This window comes from Heteronotia binoei, chromosome 8 (assembly GCF_032191835.1).
Source record: "Heteronotia binoei isolate CCM8104 ecotype False Entrance Well chromosome 8, APGP_CSIRO_Hbin_v1, whole genome shotgun sequence".
Classification (NCBI taxonomy): Eukaryota; Metazoa; Chordata; class Lepidosauria; order Squamata; family Gekkonidae; genus Heteronotia; species Heteronotia binoei.
Genome location: NC_083230.1, coordinates 126,256,756 through 126,274,392, shown reverse-complemented (window position 1 = coordinate 126,274,392; position 17,637 = coordinate 126,256,756). Strand labels below are relative to the sequence as shown.

The following is a 17,637-nucleotide window of genomic DNA, read 5'->3' as shown; positions in this document are numbered from 1 at the left end:
ACATAAGAGAAGCCATGTTGGATCAGGCCAATGACCCATCCAGTCCAACACTCTTTGTCACATAAGAACGTAAGAGAAGCCATGTTGGATCAGGCCAATGGCCCATCCAGTCAAACACTCTGTGTCACATAAGAACATAAGAGAAGCCATGTTGGATCAGGCCAATGACCCATCCAGTCCAACACTCTGTGTCATATAAGAACATAAGAGAAACCATGTTGGATCAGGCCAATGGCCCATCCAGTCCAACACTCTGTGTCACATAAGAACATAAGAGAAGCCATGTTGGATCAGGCCAATGGCCCATCCAGTCCAACACTCTGTGTCACACAGTGGCAACAATTTATATATACACACACACACACACACACACACACTGTGGCTAATCGCCACTGATGGACCTCTGCTCCATATTTTTATCTAACCCCCTGTTGAAGGTGGCCATGCTTGTGGCCGCCACCACCTCCTGTGGCAGTGAATTCCACATGTTAATCACCCTTTGGGTGAAGAAGTACTTCCTTTTATCCGTTCTAACCCAACTGCTCAGCAGATATCTTTTTGGGGATCCCTTTTGTAGAGCTAGATTTTAGCCAAAATGGTTGATTTTATGTCACACAGTTTGCACACATTTTCCCCATCATAGTGACAGAGCCTTTAGATCAGGGGCGTCAAACTAATTTGCTACGAGGGCTGGATCTTGACCTTGTCAGGCCATATAATGTAATGCCAGGTCATGGAGTTATAAAGGACACAGACAAACACACACACTCTGCCTAATCCACCTCACTGGCTTGCTGAGCCTCAGCCAACAGAAGGAAGAGAGGCTTGGCTCAGTATCTCTGCTGTGCAATTGAGAGAGCCTGGCAAAGCTAGCTCTCCTTCCATTTCCTCCCCAAGGGAGGAGCTTTGCTCTGTAGCTCCTGTGCGATTGAGCAAGCCTGGCAAAGCAAGGTGCGATGCAGAAGGAAGCGAGGGAGGGAGAAGGAAGCAGATGACGGTGAGTTGCTCAGGAGCGTGATAGGAGCCCTTTGGGGGCCTGATTCGACCCCTGGGCCGCAAGTTTGACACCCCCACTTTAGATTGTGTGGGGTTGAGATGTCTGTTCAGGTTTACCCCCTCAGAAGGAGGCAGGAATACAGCGCTTTGTGTCTTTCCTTTTCACAGTTCAGCACCGGGGGAGTCAAGCGGCCAGCCATCTGGATCGACACCGGCATCCACTCTCGCGAATGGGTCACACAGGCCAGCGGGATCGTGTTTGCCAAGAAGGTACCCGCTCCAGTTTCGTTCTCAAACACACATCGTGGATTGGGATGGAAGGAAGAGAAGGGCTTAGAGGGCAGCTCTCTGATTGACTCCTTGATAGTAAATATATTCACGGGCTGTACACCCAGAGGAGTAAGGATTCCAGTGATGGTCCTGTGCAAACACAGAAATTAGGAAGAGGTGCAAAATTCAGCACCCTCAGAACCTTGGCATTTATTTTTTTGTCCAAGTTCCTAGCAGTGCTGGATTAAAGCCTGTGAAGGCTCCTAGGCAGCTGAAATCTTGGGGCCCTTCTTGCAAATTATCTCAGAGTCTGAGAGCCTCCCCACCCCCCATGGGCCCCACTGAAGCCTGCGGCCACCTTCTCAAAAGCCCCTTCAACAAAGGTGCAGGGGAGAGTGTGAAAGAGTGTGTGTGTGTGTGAGAGAGAGAGTGTGTGTGTGAGAGACAGTGAGAGAGAGCGTGTGTGAGAGAATGTGTGAGAGAATGTGTGTGAGAGTGTATGAGAGAGAGAGCGTGTGTGAGTGTGTGTGAGAGAATGTGTGTGAGTGTATGAGAGAAAGAGTGTGTGTGAGAGTGTGTGTGTATGAGAGCGAGAGTGTGTGAGAGTGAGAGTGTGAGAGAGTGAGAGTGTGAGAGCCAGTGAGAGTGTGTGTGAGAGAATGTGTGTGAGAGTGTGTGAGAAAGAGTGTGTGTGAGAGAGAGAGTGTATATGAGATTGGGAGTGTGTGTGAGAGACAGTGAGAGAGAGTGTGTGTGTGAATGTGTGTGAGAGTGTGTATGAGAGAGAGTGTGCGTGAGAGAGTGTGAGAGTATGTGTGTATGAGAGTGAGAGTGTGTGAGAGTGTGAGAGAGTGAGAGCCAATGAGAAAGTGTGTGTGTGTGAGAGACAGTGAGAGAGAGAGTGTGTGTGTGTGAATGTGAGAGTGTGTGAGAGTGGGTGTGTATGAGAGTGAGAGTGTGTGAGAGTGAGAGTGTGAGAGAGTGAGAGTGTGAGAGCCAGTGAGAGTGTGTGTGAGAGAATGTGTGTGAGAGTGTGTGAGAAAGAGTGTGTGTGAGAGAGAGAGTGTGTATGAGATTGGGAGTGTGTGTGAGAGACAGTGAGAGAGAGTGTGTGTGAGTGAATGTGTGTGAGAGTGTGTATGAGAGAGAGTGTGCGTGAGAGAGTGTGAGAGTATGTGTGTATGAGAGTGAGAGTGTGTGAGAGCGTGAGTGAGTGAGAGCCAGTGAGAAAGTGTGTGTGTGAGAGACAGTGAGAGAGAGAGTGTGTGTGAATGTGTGAGAGAGTGTGTGAGAGTGGGTGTGTATGAGAGTGAGAGTGTGTGAGAGAGTGAGAGCCAGTGAGAGAGTGTGTGTGTGTGAGAGACAGTGAGAGAGAGAGTGTGTGTGAGAGAATGTGTGTGAGAGTGTGTATGAGAAAGAGTGTGTGCGTGTGAGAGAGTGTGTGTGAGAGACAGTGAGAGAGAGTGTGTGTGAGAGTGTGTGTGTGAGAGTGAGAGACAGTGAGAGAGTGTGTGAGAGTGAGAGACAGTGAGTGAGAGTGTGTGTGAGAGTGTGAGAGAAAATATATGCAAATATATTTTATTTACAGCCATGCCTACAGATCACAGAATGCAGAGCTTCTGGATAGGTTTGAGCTCTGACACATTTTGTGTTATGCATGATGCACCATCTCATATTGCCAGCTTTTGTTTGGGACATTTTGGGGAAATTGGGGGTGGAGCCTAGAGAGGGAGGGCTTGGGAAAGGAAGGAACCTACCTCAGGAGGGTACAATACTGTAAAGTCCCCAACCTCCTTGACCCGCTGGGGCCTGGGTGCCTTTAGAATTATAACACAGTAGCACAGTAGACACAACCACAAAACAGCTGCCAGAAAATGGCTGCTGCAGGAGACAGAGCCAGCCACAAAATGGCCGCCACAGTTTACCTCCAGTGTTGTGAGGGCAGCTGCTGCCAAAGCACTGCCTTTTTGGTGTAGCGCAGGGGTGGCCAACGGTAGCTCTTCTCTGGGAGAACCAGGTTTGAGTCCCCACTCCTCCACTTGCAGCTGCTGGAATGGCCTTGGGTCAGCCATCGCTCTCGCAGAGGTATCCTTGAAAGGGCAGCTGCTGTGAGAGCCTTCTCAGCCTCACCCACCTCATAGGGCGTCTGTTGTGGGGGAAGAAAATAAAGGAGATTGTAAGCAGCTCTGAGACTCTGAATCAGAAAGAAGGGTGGGCTATAGATCTGCAGTCTTCTTCTTAAAAACCGACACAGCCTTGATGTGGCCTGCACCATAAAAGGTGTCAAGGGATGGAACAGTGCCCCTGAACACCACGTTGGGGATCTCTGACTTACCTGGTGTGATTCCCCTTGAGTCTCAGTGAGAAAGGCATACTAGAAGTAACACAAATCAATCAGTAACAAAATTCATCTCAACCTTTGTTTCCTTTCCTTCAGATTCTAGATGGTTACGGCAAGGACGCGTCCCTGACCTCCATCTTGAACAAGTTTGATATCTTCCTGGAAATCGTCACAAACCCCGATGGCTTTGCTTTTACTCACTCCAAGGTACGGCCTTCTCTTTGAAACCTCTGGGTAGGGTTGCCCGCTCTGAGTTGGGAAACATCCGGAGATTTTGGGAGTGGAGCCAGAGGAGTCCTAGAGCGTTTCTGGCACAATGTCCCCAGTGCAATGATGTCACTTCTGTGTTGGCATTGCGCCGTGCATAGGGTTGCCAAGTCCAATTCAAGAAATATCTGGGGACTTTGGGGGTGGAGCCAGGAGACTTTGGGGGTGGAGCCAAGATAAAGGCTGTGACAAGCATAATTGAACTCCAAAGGGAGTTCTGGCCTAGGGTTTCAAGTCCAATTCAAGAAATCTCTGGGGGCTTTGGGGGTGGAGCCAGGAGACACTGGGGTGGAGTTAGGAGCAAGGGTGTGACAAGCATCACTGAACCCCAACGGGAGTTTTGGCCATCGCATTTCAAGGGATGGCACACCTTTTTAAATGTCTTCCTTCCCTCCACTTCTCTGATTTCACCTCAGAGGCGGAGCGGAGCAGGCGACGCCGCTGCTGCCTCTTCTCCGCTTCACCGTAACTGCTCCTCCGAGATGGGCTCAATCTCGGAGGAGCAGCTACGGTGAAGCGGAGAAGAGGAGGGTGGAGAAAGGCCAGGAGCGTGGCGAGCCGCGAGTCCGGGTCCTAGAAGGACCCAGATTCGCGGCTTGCCACACTCCTGGCCTGCCTCCACCCTCCCCTTCTCTGATTTTTCCTCAGAGGCGGAGCGGAGCGGGTGATGCCGCTGCGCTGCTGCCGCCTCTTCTCCGGTTCACCTTAGCTGATCCTCCAAGATGGGGCGGCTCGCCACGCTCCTTGGCGCCGTTTCCCCCCCTCCCCCCGCTTCCGTTTCTTTGGAGAGCGAGGGAAGAGGCTGTAAATCCTGGGGTCCCCCGCCAGGGCGGGAGGGTTGGGAAGCCTATTCTGGCCATCACATTTAAAGGGATGGCACACCTTTTCAATGCCTTCCTTCCATAGGAAATAATGGATAGGGGCACCTTCTTTTGGGGCTCATAGAATTGGACCCCCTGGTCCAATCTTTTTGAAACTTGGGGGGTATTTTGGGGAGGGGCACTAGATGCTATACTGAAAATGTGGTGCCTCTACCCCAAAAAACAGCCCCCCCCCCGAGCCCCAGATATCCGCAGACCAATTCTCCATTATTTTCTATGGGAATAAATCTCCTTAGGGAATAATAAAGTTCCCAGCAGACATTTCCCTCCCCTCCCCCCACTTTCTGATGACCCTGAAGTGGGGGGAGGGCTTCCAAACCAGGGGATCCCCTGCCCCCACCTGGGGATTGGCAACCCTAGCCGTGCACATGGGAGCAAGTCCTCTGCCACAGCGGCGGAGAGACTTGGCAACCCTACCAGGAGGTTAGACCATAGTTGGTTAACTAACAACAGGATAAACTAATTTTCAAATTGTAATATTATTCATAAATGATGTCATACATCACATTTCAAAATCAATAGAACAGTACGATCACATTGTTACTCAGTCAGCCATGGTCTCTTTTTTGCACTGCGTTGCTACTTCTGTGGTTCTCTCCGTTATCATTGCCTACTACCTGGAGGTTAAAACAAGAGAGAGGTCACTTCAAGACAGAGAGAAATACAGTCACTGGGTTATAGCGACCAAATGGAGAGCCAGTTTGGTGTAGTGGTTAAGTGTGCGGACTCTTATCTGGCAGAAACGGGTTTGATTCCCCACTCCTCTACTTACAGCTGCTGTAATGACCTTGGGTCAGCCATAGCTCTGGCAGAGGTTGTCCTTGAAAGGGCAGCTGCTGGGAGAGCCCTCTCCAGCCCCACCCACCTCACAGGGTGTCTGTTGTGGGGGAGGAAGGGAAAGGAGATTGTGAGCCGCTCTGAGACTCTTCGGAGTGGAGGGAGGGATATAAATCCAATATCTTCATCTACCTCACAGGGTGTCTGTTGTGGGGGGGGGGGAGGGAAAGGAGATTGTTGAGCCACTCTGAGACTCTTTGGAGGGCGGGATATAAATCCAATATCTTCATCTACCTCACAGGGTGCCTGTTGTGGGGGAAGAAAGTAAAGGAGATTGTGAGCTGCTCTGAGGCTCTTTGGAGTGGAGGGCGGGATATAAATCCAATATCTTCATCTACCTCACAGGGTGCCTGTTGTGGGGGAGGGAGGTAAAGGAGATTGTGAGCCGCTCTGAGGCTCTTTGGAGTGGAGGGCGGGATATAAATCCAATATCTTCATCTACCTCACAGGGTGTCTGTTGTGGGGGGGGGGGAGGTAAAGGAGATTGTGAGCCGCTCTGAGGCTCTTTGGAGTGGAGGGTGGGATATAAATCCAATATCTTCATCTACTCACAGGGTGTCTGTTGTGGGGGGGGGGGGAGGTAAAGGAGATTGTGAGCCGCTCTGAGGCTCTTTGGAGTGGAGGGTGGGATATAAATCCAATATCTTCATCTACCTCACAGGGTGTCTGTTGTGGGGGAGGAAGGGAAAGGAGATTGTGAGCCGCTCTGAGACTCTTCGGAGTGGAGGGCGGGATATAAATCCAATATCTTCATCTACCTGACAGGGTGACTGTTGTGGGGGAGGAAGGGAAAGGAGATTGTGAGCCCCTCGACTCTTCGGAGTGGAGGCGGGATATAAATCCAATATCTTCATCTTCTTCTTCAAATAATGAAATGATATTAACAATACAGTAAAGGTACAATTGCATTAACAACACGAAGCAGCAAGGCGTCCCGACGCGGAGTGATCCGGCTTCGATCATTCTTCATGCATGGGGTGCTGCATTCACAGTAGACATGCAGAAAGTTTCCACTTCAAACAACTAACAGCGGTATTTCCACAACGTATTGTAACCGCAGATATTATTAATACATTCACAAAGGCACAAACGGCGCTTCCAGAAGTTAAAGACAGGCACTCTGCTCACACACTATGCCTTGAGCCTGAAGAAGACTGCACATTTATACCCCGCCTTTCTCAGAGCGGCTTACAATCCCCTATATCTTCTCCTCCCCCCCCCCCCCCAACAGACACCCTGGGAGCTGGGTGGGACTGAGAGAGCTCTCCCAAAAGCTGCCCTTTCAAGCAGGACCGGATCGACATGTTTTTTGAGGGGGGGGGGGAATTAAAAAATGGCACCCCCTTATGGCCATTCTAATGGTCCCATAGAATACAATGGACTCCCATACCCAATTTGGCGCCCCCCCTCTGTCGGCGCCAGGGGAAAGCACCCCCCTTTGCCCCCCCTTAGATTTGGCCCTGCTTTCAAGGACAGCTCTGCGAGAGTGATGGCTGACCCAAGGCCATCCCAGCAGCTGCAAGGGGAGGAGTGAGGAATCAAACCCAGTTCTCCCAGATAAGAGAGCTCTGGCTGACCCAAGGCCATCCCAGCAGGTGCAAGTGGAGGCGGGGGAATCAAACCCGGTTCTCCAGGATAAGAGAGCTCTGGCTGACCCAAGGCCATTCCAGCAGGTGCAAGTGGAGGAGTGGGGGAATCAAACCCGGTTCTCCCAGATAAGAGAGCTCTGGCTGACCCAAGGCTATTCCAGCAGCTGCAAGTGGAGGAGGGGGGAATCAAACCCGCTTCTCCCAGATAAGAGAGCTCTAGCTGACCCAAGGCCATTCCAGCAGCTGCAAGTGGAGGAGAGGGGAATCAAACCCGGTTCTCCCAGATAAGAGAGCTCTGGCTGACCCAAGGCCATTCCAGCAGCTGCAAGTGGAGGGAGTGGGGGATCAAACCCGGTTTTCCCAGATAAGAGAGCTGTGGCTGACCCAAGGCCATTCCAGCAGCTGCAAGTGGAGGAGAGGGGGAATCAAACCCGGTTCTCCCAGATAAGAGAGCTGTGGCTGACCCAAGGCCATTCCAGCAGGGGCAAGGGGAGGAGTGGGGAATCAAACCCGGTTTTCCCAGATAAGAGAGCTCTGGCTGACCCAAGGCCATTCCAGCAGCCACAAGCGGAGGAGTGGGGGATCAAACCCGGTTCTCCCAGATAAGAGAGCTCTGGCTGACCCAAGGCCATTCCAGCAGCCGCAAGCGGAGGAGTGGGGGATCAAACCTGGTTCTCCCAGATAAGAGAGCTCTGGCTGACTCAAGGCCATTCCCGCAGCTGCACGTGGAGTGGGGAATCAAATCTGGTTCTCCCAGATAAGAGTCCGCGCACTTAACCACTACACCAAACTGGCTCTCTAAGAAGATATTTGATTTATACCCTGCCCTTCACTTTGAATCAGATTCTCAGGGTGGCCTACAATCTCCTTTCCCTTCCTCTCCCACAACAGACACCCTGTGATGTGGGTGGGGCTGAGAGAGCTCTGACAGAAGCTGCCCTTTCAAGGACAGCTCTGCGAGATCTCTGGCTGACCTAAGGCCATTCCAGAAGCTGCGAGTGGAGGAGGGGGGAATCAAACCCGGTTCTCCCAGATAAGAGTCCGCACACTTCACCACTACACCAAACTGGCTCTCCATAACAAACTGGCTCTCTTTGCATATCTAGTATGAATGGAGCACTCCATCCATGAAGAATGATGGAAGCAGGATGTTTCAAGTTGATCCCCTGCACGTCGGAACTCCTTGCTGCTTATTGCTATTAATGCAATTGTACCTTGCTTTATCGTTAATATAGTTTTGTTATTTGGTCAGTATAACCGTGTGGTTGTATTTCTCACTACCTGGAGGCGACAGGGCAGGGTTAGTCACTGGCCAAAAGGCACGCCTGCAGTGAATAGATTTTGAAAAAGAAACCAGCCTAAAGTAACCAAAAGCCAGAAGCCAGAAGCTCCGAGCAGCACAGTAAACTAAAAAGGATTCCTTTTCCTTAACCGCTCCAGAATCGCATGTGGCGCAAGACCAGATCTATCAACAGCGGCTCGTCCTGCGTCGGAGTAGACCCCAACCGGAACTGGGATGCAGGGTTCGGAGGTACTTTCCTTTTTATTTCCTTTCCTTTTCCATTGAGGGAGTTCAGACCGTTCCCCTCGCACGGATAACGTTACCAAGTCCCGTGGTGGGGCGCACAATTCTTTACCCCCAGAAGGGTGGTGCCCTAGGTGATAACCTAGCTTGCCTATGGCAGAGCCAGGCCTGAGCGTGAGCTTTAGGGCCGAGTGGAACTTTGCAAACCAACTTTTCAAAAAATCCTGCAGCCAATCAGAAGCCCTCCTGGCCTCACACGCTTTCTAAAAACACTTGGCAGGCGTCAGGAGAGGGATCAAAGGGTTCCATGACACCCGCAGGTACCATGTTGGGGACGCCTGGTTTGGAGGGGTGGGGGGTCTCTTATACCTTCACTAGATTACTGTTCCCAAGATTCTTTAGAGGAGCTGTGGTGGAAAGAAAAAGCCCTGCAAACTTGCATTTCTTCACAGGAGCTATAACAGTGCCATGAAACTCCTACCCATTTTTTGTAGCAGGGATTCCTTTGCATATTAGGCCACACACCCCTGATGTAGCCAGTTCTCCAAGAGCTTGCAGGGCTCTTCGTACAGGGCCTACTGTCAGCTCCAGGAGGATTGGCTGCATCAGGGGTGTGTGGCCTAATACGCAAAGGAGGTCCTGCTAGAATTCCTTACAGGGCTCTTCGTACAGGGCCTACTGTCAGCTCCAGGAGGATTGGCTGCATCAGGGGTGTGTAGCCTAATATGCAAAGGAGGTCCTGCTAGAATTCCTTACAGGGCTCTTCGTACAGGGCCTGCTGGAAGCTCCAGGAGGATTGGCTGCATCAGGGGTGTGTGGCCTAATATGCAAAGGAGGTCCTGCTAGAATTCCTTACAGGGCTCTTCGTACAGGGCCTGCTGGAAGCTCCAGGAGGATTGGCTGCATCAGGGGTGTGTGGCCTAATTTGCAAAGGAGGTCCTGCTAGAATTCCTTACAGGGCTCTTCGTACAGGGCCTGCTGTAAGCTCCAGGAGGATTGGCTACATCAGGGGTGTGTGGCCTAATAGTCAAAGGAGTTCCGGCTACAAAAAAAAGCCTCGATATTAGGCCACACGCCCCTGATGTATACAATCCTCCTGGAGTTTACAGGAAGCCCTGTAAGAAGAACCCTGTAAGCTCTTGGAGGATTGGCTACATAAATGGGGTGTGTCCTAATATGCAAAGAAGTTCCTGCTATGGAAAAAGCCCTGCACACCATCCAGTCCTTATCAGACATGGACTTGTTGGATCAGGAGGTTACAGAAAGGATGCAGTGGGGTTTGACACATGAACAGCAACCGTCACCGAGAGTTTTGCTTTTTGCAGTGGCCGGCTCCAGCGGGAACCCCTGCTCGGAGACGTACCGCGGACCCTACGCCAACTCCGAGCCCGAAGTGAAAGCCATTGTGGACTTTGTGAAGAGCCACGGCAACATTAAAACCTTCATCTCCATCCACAGCTACTCCCAGCTTCTCCTCTACCCTTTCGGCTACACCACCAAAAAGGCCGCAGATGCCCCGGAGCTGGTAGGGCTCGGCAGTGCTGGCTGCCCCTTCGACCTCTTCCTTCTCAGCTGCTGTTTTCGGAAGACTTTCATGCTACGCACTCTCTTTGGCATTCAGTTGTGCTTGTCACACCCTTGCTCCTGGCTCCACCCCAAAGTATCCTGGCTCCACCCCCAAAGTCCCCATATTTGAACATATGAAGCTGCCTTATACTGAATCAGACCCTTGGTCCATCAAAGTCAGTCTTGTCTACTCAGACTGGCAGCGGCTCTCCAGGGTCTCAAGCTGAGGTTTTTCATGCCTACTTGCCTGGACCCTTTTGAGTTGGAGATGCCGGGGATTGAACCTGGGAACTTCTGCTTATCAAGCAGAGGCTCTACCACTGAGCCACCATCCCTCCCTTGACCAGCAGTGGCTCTCCAGGGTCTCAAGCTGAGGTTTTTCACACCTACTTGCCTGGACCCTTTTTAGTTGGAGATGCCGGGGATTGAACTGGGACCTTCTGCTTACCAAGCAGGTGCTCTACCACTGAGCCACCCTCTCTCCCTGACCAGCAGTGGCTCTCCAGGGTCTCAAGCTGAGGTTTTTCACGCCTATTTGCCTGGACCCTTTTTAGTTGCAGATGCCAGGGATTGAACCTGGGACCTTATGCTTACCAAGCAGGTGCTCTACCACTGAGCCACCAGCCCTCCCCTGGCAGTCTACTCTCCAGGGTCTCAGGCTGAGGTTTTTCACGCCTATTTGCCTGGACCCTTTTGAGTTGGAGATGCCGGGGATTGAACCTGAGACCTTCTGCTTACCAAGCAGATGCTCTACCACTGAGCCACCCCCTAATTTCTTGAATTGGACTTGGTAACCCTAAGCAGGGGTCACTGGGGATGTATGTGGTGGTGGTGGGGAGGTATCTGTGAAGCTCCTGCATTGTGCATGGGGTTAGACTAGATGACCCTGGAGGTCTCTTCCAGTTCTAGCATTCTATGATTTAAAGAAACCCCTTAAAACATACTTCAAACATTAGCACTCGGTCTTAAAGGTGCTTTCATTGTATTTCTTCCATGGAATCCAGGGGACTGGGCAAAGGGGACCAGGAGGGGGAGGAGCCTCAGCCAATAGAGAAAATAGAGGCTATGTTCTGTAGCTCCTGTGATTGAGTCAGCCTGGCAAAGCAAGCTGTGATGCAGAAGGAAGCAAGAGAGGGAGAAGGAAGCAGACAAGAGCCAGTTGCTTGGGGGCCTGACAGGAGCCCCTTGGGGGCCTGATTCGGCCCCCAGGCCACAGGTTTGACACCCCTGCTGTACACTTTCTTCCTGCCCCAGATTGGGCTTATCTGCAGTCCCATTTTTCTTGTTTGTAAGTTCCTGTTTCTTTGAGGTTTTTCCCCTGTATGCACATGCTGGTTCCTTCAGTGGTCGATTTGATATTACATAGAGTCATTGTCCAGCGTATCTCTCTCAAAATTTTAAACTACAGGTTTTTTATGCAGGGCATAAAGCAATGTAGTATTCAAGCAACCACAAGAGGGAACATGTGGAACAGAAAGAAGAAAAACCGGAAGAAAATATTGGATTTATATCCTGCCCTATACTCTGAATCTCAGAGTCTCAGAGCAGCTCACAATCTCCTTTATCACCTTCCCCCACAACAGACACCCTGTGCGGTGGGTGGGGCTGAGAGAGCTCTCCCGGAAGCTGCCCTTTCAAGGACAGCTCTGCAAGAGCTATGGCTGACCCAAGGCCATTCCAGCAGCTGCAAGGGGAGGAGTGGGGACTCAAACCCGGTTCTCCCAGATAAGAGAGATATGGCTGACCCAAGGCCATTCCAGCAGCTGCAAGTGGAGGAGTGGGGAATCAAACCCGGTTCTCCCAGATAAGAGAGCTCTGGCTGACCCAAGGCCATTCCAGCAGCTGCAAGTGGAGGAGGGGGGAATCAAACCCGGTTCTCCCAGATAAGAGAGCTCTGGCTGACCCAAGGCCATTCCAGCAGCTGCAAGTGGAGGAGGGGGGAATCAAACCCGGTTCTCCCAGATAAGAGAGCTCTGGCTGACCCAAAGCCATTCCAGCAGCTGCAAGTGGAGGAGGGGGGAATCAAGCCCGGTTCTCCCAGATAAGAGAGCTCTGGCTGACCCAAGGCCATTCCAGCAGCTGCAAGTGGAGGAGGGGGGAATCAAACTTGGTTCTCCCAGATAACAGAGCTCTGGCTGACCCAAGGCCATTCCAGCAGCTGCAAGTGGAGGAGTGGGGAATCAAACCCAGTTCTCCCAGATAAAAGAGCTCTGGCTGACGCAAGGCCATTCCAGCAGCTGCAAGTAGAGGAGGGGAGAATCAAGCTCGGTTCTCCCAGATAAGAGAGCTATGGCTGACCCAAGGCTGCAAGTGGAGGAGTGGGGAATCAAACCCGGTTCTCCCAGATAAGAGCCCGCACACTTCACCGCTACACCAAAATGGCAACACAAGTGAGGAAAATGAGCTTCAGGGAAAGCCCACTGTCTCAGAACTTATTCTTCCTTTCCTCTTCTCTTCCAGGATGCGCTCGCTAAGAAGGCGGTCGATGCTCTTTCTTCCCTGCACGGGACCAAATACAAATACGGCAGCATCATCACCACTATCTGTAAGTCGCTATAGCGGTCCTCCAGTCCACCGGAGGGCAGTCAACAGTTCTCATGTCTTCCCGGCTTTTGCATTCTTTATTGACTTGGAAGCAATGGCTGCAAGTTAGGCTGCAATGCTCAAGCCATCCCCTTAGCTACCTTCTGCGCCACCGCCTGGCTGCACATAGGCTCTGAACAGACACATGGAAGGCCGCTGGGCAGGGAATGAACGGTTCCTAGGCCACAGGCTGGTTCAGTTGCATTCAAAAAGGATGCCCAAGCCCAGGTTATTAGCATCAAGGCCTTTATGGGCACGGATGCATCTGGCGCCGCGTGAACTGCACCGGCTACCCCTCGAGTACGGGATCTGTTTCAAGGTGTTGGTTCTTACCTTTAAGGCCCTTTACGGCCTGGGGCCTGCATATCTTCGGGACCATCTCACCCCACCCCCCACCCCAGGTTCTGAGGTCAGCTGGACATCTTTCTTGTGATCCCTGGTCCTAAGGATGCCCGACTGGCTTCAACAAGGGCCGGGGCCTTTTTGGTCTTGGCCCTCACCTGGTGAAATGAGCTCCCGCTGGAGATCCAGGCCCGGCGGGATTTATCCAAGTTTCTCAGGGCCTGTCTGATGGAGTTCTTCGTACTGGCTTTCGATTGATCCAGCGGATGTCCCCTGAAGTCATCGCCTCCCCCAACATCTTATTAGCACCTTACCATCCAGGTGCTTATGTTATGCCAAACGCTATCAGCCTAAATGTGGTTGACGACTTGTTGCCAGTGATGTGGATCATGGTCTTTGTTAATTCTGTAATTATGACATGATCTGGTCTGGAGGTGGTTTGTTTAAAGTTTCTGTAAGGTTAAGAATGTAAGAACACAAGAGAAGCCATGTTGGATCAGGCCAATGGCCCATCCAGTCCAACACTCTGTGTCACATAAGAACATAAGAGAAGCCATGTTGGATCAGGCCAATGGCCCATCCAGTCCAACTCTCTGTGTCACATAAGAACATAAGAGAAGCCCTGTTGGATCAGGCCAATGGCCCATCCAGCCCACCACTCTGTGTCACATAAGAACATAAGAGAAGCCATGTTGGATCAGGCCAGTGGCCCATCCAGTCCAACACTCTGTGTCAAATAAGAACATAAGAGAAGCCATGTTGGATCAGGCCAATGGCCCATCCAGCCCACCACTCTGTGTCACATAAGAACATAAGAGAAGCCATGTTGGATCAAGCCAATGGCCCATCCAGTCCAACACTCTGTGTCACATAAGAACATAAGAGAAGCCATGTTGGATCAGGCCAATGGCCCATCCAGCCCACCACTCTGTCACATAAGAACATAAGAGAAGCCATGTTGGATCAAGCCAATGGCCCATCCAGTCCAACTCTCTGTGTCACATAAGAACATAAGAGAAGCCATGTTGGATCAGGCCAATGGCCCATCCAGTCCAACACTCTGTGTCACATAAGAACAGAAGAGAAGCCATGTTGGATCAGGCCAATCGCCCATCCAGTCCAACACTCTGTGTCACATAAGAACATAAAAGAAGCCATGTTGGATCAGGCCAATGGCCCATCCAGTCCAACACTTTGTGTCACATAAGAACAGAAGAGAAGCCATGTTGGATCAGGCCAATGGCCCATCCAGTCCAACACTCTGTGTCACATAAGAACAGAAGAGAAGCCATGTTGGATCTGGCCAGTGACCCATCCAGTCCAACGCTCTGTGTCACATAAGAACAGAAGAGAAGCCATGTTGGGTCAGGACAATGGCCCATCCAGTCCAACGCTCTGTGTCACATAAGAACAGAAGAGAAGCCATGTTGGATCAGGCCAATGGCCCATCCAGTCCAACGCTCTGTGTCACATAAGAAAAGCCATGTTGGGTCAGACCAATGGCCCATCCAGCCCAACACTCTGTGTCACACAGTGGCCAAAAAACTCAAGTGCCATCATGAGGTCCACCAGTGGGGCTAGGTTTTTAATGTCATAAGCCGCCCAGAGCCCACTTGTGGGATAGGGCGGGGTATAAATAAAAAAATTAAATTAAATCTACAGGCAGAGGCCAGGACCTGCTCATGAATGAAAAATTTGTGATGAATTTTAGCCAGTTCCTTCCTTGTGAACTAAAGTCTGTGGCAGGCCTAGTGCCATAAAGTTTTAAGCAGTTTGTAGGCAGTTCATAGTGGTTTGTGAATGGCAGAAAGCAGGGGTTTAAAGGGCTTGGAGTCCCTTTAAACCCCTTTTTGCTCCTTGCTGCTCAGCTGTTTTTTGCTGCAAGGGATTAAATGGCTCCGAGCCCTTTAAACCCCTTCTGAGCACTCGGAAGGGCTTGGAGTCCCTTTAAACCTCTGCTTTTTGCTCCCTGCTGCTCAGCTGTTTTTTTGCTGCAAAGGTTTAAAAGGGCTCCAAGCCATTTAAACCCTCTTCCGAGTGAACAGAAGGGGTTTAAATGACTCAGAGTCCCTTTATACCCATGCTTTCTGCTCTCCATAAACTGAAATAAACTGGTTTGGTTCATCTGGGAACCGGCTGGGTTGATGTTGAGTCATGAACCGCAAACCAAACAGCATTTTTGTGGTTCGTGCCCATCCTTAGGCAGGACAAAACGTATAATGTATTTATGTCATGTGGTTTAGTTTCAGAATTTGGCTTTCCTAGAGACAGTCTTTTCTACAAGTTGCAACATCGGGTGGGTGGAGGGTTGAGCGATGTTTTTAAGTTGCAGCAGTTCTAAGTCCCTCTGTAAGAGGTTTTCTTTCCTGTCCCAAAAGTCTTTTAGCTAGGCGAGAGTTAAAACTGGAAACTGGTGGCACACGCAGAAAGGTGAAAGATACTGGGAGTGAAGAAGAGATCTCATTGCCCAGGCAATAAATCTTTCTGTGGCCCTTCATCTATTTTTAAAGAGCTCATAATTTCAGAGAGTTCTCTGTAATTATGGGGTGGATGCCACAGATCTTTCTGCTACCTGAGTTTTTTTTGGCACAAAACCCCTTCTGTTTGGGAACGGGTCTTGGAGGTCCAGTCCAGTACGTTGGAGTTCTGAGTTCGAATCCCCAGTCTACCATGAATAGTTTGCAGGGCCTTTTTTGCGCAGGAATGCACAGGAACACAATTCCGGCTGGCTTGGCAACAGGGGGTGTGGCCTAACAGGCAAATGAGTTCCTGCTGGGCTTTTTCTACAAAAAAAGCGCCCTGATAGTTTGTGTGATTTCCGGTAAGCCATATAGAAAATGGAATTCAAGCATCATGTGCTTCGCCCCGCCTCTTGCTTAGAATCTTAACAGCTCCGAGTCCCAAAAGCACCTGTGTTGTTTAATAAACAGTTAAGAACATAAGAGAAGCCATGTTGGATCAGGCCAATGGCACATCCAGTCCAACACTCTGTGTCACAGAAGAACATAAGAGAAGCCATGTTGGATCAGGCCAATGGCCCATCCAGTCCAACACTCTGTGTCACACAGTGGCCAAAAAACCCCTAGGTGCCATCAAGAGGTCCACCATTGGAGCCAGGACACTAGAAGCCCTCCCACTGTTGCCCCCTCCAAGCACCAAGAATACAGAGCATCACTGCCCCAGACTTAAGAACATATGGATCCAACATATGTTGGATCACACCAATGGCCCATCCAATCCAACACTTTGTGTCACACCGTGGCCCCAAAAAATCCCCCAGGTGCCATCAGGAGGTCCACCAGTGGGGCCAAGACACTAGAAGCCCTCCCACTGTTGCCCCCTCCAAGCACCAAGAATACAGAGCATCACTGCCCCAGACTTAAGAACAGAAGGATCCAACGTATGTTGGATCGGGCCAATGGCCCATCCAGTCCAACTCTCTATGTCACACAGTGGCCCCAAAAAACCTCCGAGGTGCCATCAGGAGGTCCACCAGTGGGGCCAGGACACTAGAAGCCCTCCCACTGTGCCCTCCCTGAAGCACCAAGAATACAGAGCATCGCTGCCCCAGACAGAGAGTTCCAACAATACGCTGTGGCAAATAGCCACTGATGGACCTCTCCTCCAGATGTCGATCCGTCATTTCTTGAAGGAAGAGGTACTGGCAGTCATGCAGCCCAGACATGACTCTCTCCCTTCCTTTCGTGTGCTTCCTTCTAGACCAAGCCAGTGGGGGCACCATCGACTGGACCTACGAGCAAGGCATCAAGTACTCGTACACGTTTGAGCTGAGAGACACGGGCCGGTACGGCTTCATGCTCCCTGCCAGTCAAATCATCCCGACCGCTGAGGAGACCTGGCTTGGCCTGATGGTCATCATGGAGCACACACGAGACCACCCTTACTAAACCAGAACCGCGCTCCAGTGGCCATGTCTGGGAGTCAAACTAGCCAGCGTAATCCCCTAATGCAATCGTGATCATGTTCCTGAATCAATAAAGCCATTTGGCGTAGACTTCTCTTCTGGGGGAAAAAAATTCCTCTTTTGCATTCTTGGTGGAATTTTTAATTTAAGGAATTAAAGGGACCAGCAGCTTCAAGGGGAGGAGTGGGGGATCAAACCCAGCTCTCCCAGATAAGAGTCCGCGTGCTTCACCACTACACCAAACTGGCTCTCTAGGGAATGGCAAACCGCCTCTGTATGTCTCTTGTTTATGATGTTGCCATAAATCGGTTGCAACTTGTAAAGGGAGAAAACCTTTCTGCTCCAGAATCTCGAAGCATTTTTCAAAGGGCATTTTGCTTTCACACTAGTCTTGGGATTCATTCACGTGGCAATCTTAAGAGGTGGCCTGGGTGCGGAAAGCCAGTTGTGGCTTGCCTCTACTCTTGGCCACCCGCTAGATTCGGCAGGATTTGTTTGATTGCCTGTGATAGAAC

The 17,637-nt window shown here is 50.9% G+C and overlaps 1 protein-coding gene across 1 annotated transcript in view; it reads left to right on the top strand.

Moving 5' to 3' along the window:
• LOC132576661 (carboxypeptidase A1-like) overlaps nt 1-17,137 on the top strand; it is a 28,955-nt gene extending 11,818 nt beyond the window's left edge. Inside the window, exons 6-11 of the mRNA XM_060246030.1 lie at nt 1,165-1,266; nt 3,704-3,814; nt 8,622-8,712; nt 10,032-10,231; nt 12,733-12,817; nt 16,918-17,137. Of these exons, the coding sequence (XP_060102013.1) occupies nt 1,165-1,266; nt 3,704-3,814; nt 8,622-8,712; nt 10,032-10,231; nt 12,733-12,817; nt 16,918-17,105 (777 nt within the window). The 3' untranslated portion in view covers nt 17,106-17,137. The remainder of the gene's footprint in view (nt 1-1,164; nt 1,267-3,703; nt 3,815-8,621; nt 8,713-10,031; nt 10,232-12,732; nt 12,818-16,917) is intronic.
• The last annotated feature ends 500 nt before the right edge of the window (nt 17,138-17,637 follow it).